Here is a 2,500-nt window from a genome sequence, read left to right as displayed (position 1 = left end):
GAAGAGGAGGAGACGAGGAGAGGAGACGAGGAGAGGAGACGGCAGCACCTCCTGCTCTCCTCCATGAGGCCTACAGAGCCAGGCTCCAGAGCCAGAGGCCGGCCCGCCACCCCGCCTGCCCAGCCCCGAGGCCTCGTCCTGGGGCCGCCGCTCCAGGAGAGCTCCAGGCTTCACGGGCCTCCGGGCTGCTGCGACAGACGGAGGCCCGCCTCCGGGACGTGACGGACAGACGGCGGAGGGCCAATAGGACGCGGCTGCAGGACATGATAGGCAGGCTGGAACATGTAGTTCTAATACCTCCCTAAGATTTAGGAACTTGTAGTTCTGATTCCTCTTTAAGATTAGGAACATGTATAGTTATGGAGAAAATATTAGATTTATTTTAATAGCCAACATATAAATGAATAAAGTGGTTGAAATGATTGTGCTGTTATGTAGACATGAACACAGAGAATACACACATTATGGACAAACCCTCACCTTGACATGAACACAGAGAATACACACATTATGGACAAACCCTCACCTTGACATGAACACAGAGAATACACACATTATGGACAAACCCTCACCTTGACATGAACACAGAGAATACACACATTATGGACTAACCCTCACCTTGACATGAACACAGAGAATACACACATTATGGACAAACCCTCACCTTGACATGAACACAGAGAATACACACATTATGGACAAACCCTCACCTTGACATGAACACAGAGAATACACACATTATGGACTAACCCTCACCTTGACATGAACACAGAGAATACACACATTATGGACAAACCCTCACCTTGACATGAACACAGAGAATACACACATTATGGACTAACCCTCACCTTGACATGAACACAGAATACACACATTATGGACAAACCCTCACCTTGACATGAACACAGAGAATACACACATTATGGACTAACGCTCACCTTGACATGAACACAGAATACACACATTATGGACAAACCCTCACCTTGACATGAACACAGAGAATACACACATTATGGACTAACGCTCACCTTGACATGAACACAGAGAATACACACATTATGGACTAACCCTCACCTTGACATGAACACAGAGAATACACACATTATGGACAAACCCACACCTTGACATGAACACAGAGAATACACACATTATGGACTAACCCTCACCTTGACATGAACACAGAGAATACACACATTATGGACTAACCCTCACCTTGACATGAACACAGAGAATACACACATTATGGACAAACCCACACCTTGACATGAACACAGAGAATACACAGATTATGGACTAACCCTCACCTTGACATGAACACAGAGAATACACACATTATGGACAAACCTTCACCTTGACATGAACACAGAGAATACACACATTATGGACAAACCCTCACCTTGACATGAACACAGAGAATACACACATTATGGACAAACCCACACCTTGACATGAACACAGAGAATACACACATTATGGACAAACCCTCACCTTGACATGAACACAGAGAATACACACATTATGGACAAACCCACACCTTGACATGAACACAGAGAATACACACATTATGGACTAACCCTCACCTTGACATGAACACAGACAATACACACATTATGGACAAACCCTCACCTTGACATGAACACAGAGAATACACACATTATGGACTAACCCTCACCTTGACATGAACACAGAGAATACACACATTATGGACAAACCCACACCTTGACATGAACACAGAGAATACACACATTATGGACTAACCCTCACCTTGACATGAACACAGAGAATACACACATTATGGACAAACCCACACCTTGACATGAACACAGAGAATACACACATTATGGACAAACCCTCACCTTGACATGAACACAGAGAATACACACATTATGGACTAACGCTCACCTTGACATGAACACAGAGAATACACACATTATGGACAAACCCTCACCTTGACATGAACACAGAGAATACACACATTATGGACAAACCCTCACCTTGACATGAACACAGAGAATACACACATTATGGACAAACCCTCACCTTGACATGAACACAGAGAATACACACATTATGGACAAACCCTCACCTTGACATGAACACAGAGAATACACAGATTTATCAATAGACCAATAGTGTAGGGATATGGAATGGAAAAGTAATTCAACTCATGCACAAGTAGCCTACTTAGTATTGATTCAATTGATTATTTCCATTGCAAAACGATACAATGTACAATTACAATTGAGTCATTTATCAGACGCTCTTAATCCAGAGTGATTTATATTAGGCAAAAACTAAAAGCATGGCAACACATCACATTCATAAAAAGTAGTATTCAAGAAACATGCGTAAAGCTAAGAACGCAACAGTGGAATATCTATATAATGAAACTATACATATATACTATACTATCCTTATATAGCCTACTATAAAGTGCTGTTAATAAATCTAAATCCTGACAGTTTCCTGAAATACCTCATGTTTCTATATCAGTGGTGTC

General features: G+C 42.2%; 1 protein-coding gene across 1 annotated transcript in view; it reads left to right on the top strand.

The window, feature by feature from the left end:
- The window catches only part of tedc1 (tubulin epsilon and delta complex 1), a 14,384-nt gene extending 12,833 nt beyond the window's left edge, over window positions 1-1,551 (top strand). Inside the window, exon 10 of the mRNA XM_083792810.1 lies at window positions 1-1,551. This exon is cut by the window's left edge and continues 10 nt beyond it. Coding sequence (XP_083648936.1) covers window positions 1-305 — 305 coding nt within the window. The 3' untranslated portion in view covers window positions 306-1,551.
- Window positions 1,552-2,500: the final 949 nt, after the last annotated feature.

This window comes from Protomyctophum parallelum, assembly GCF_964188405.1.
Source record: "Protomyctophum parallelum genome assembly, chromosome: 20".
NCBI lineage: Eukaryota > Metazoa > Chordata > Actinopteri > Myctophiformes > Myctophidae > Protomyctophum > Protomyctophum parallelum.
The sequence above is the reverse complement of the archived record's forward strand: the minus strand, read 5'-3'. Positions and strand labels throughout refer to the sequence as shown.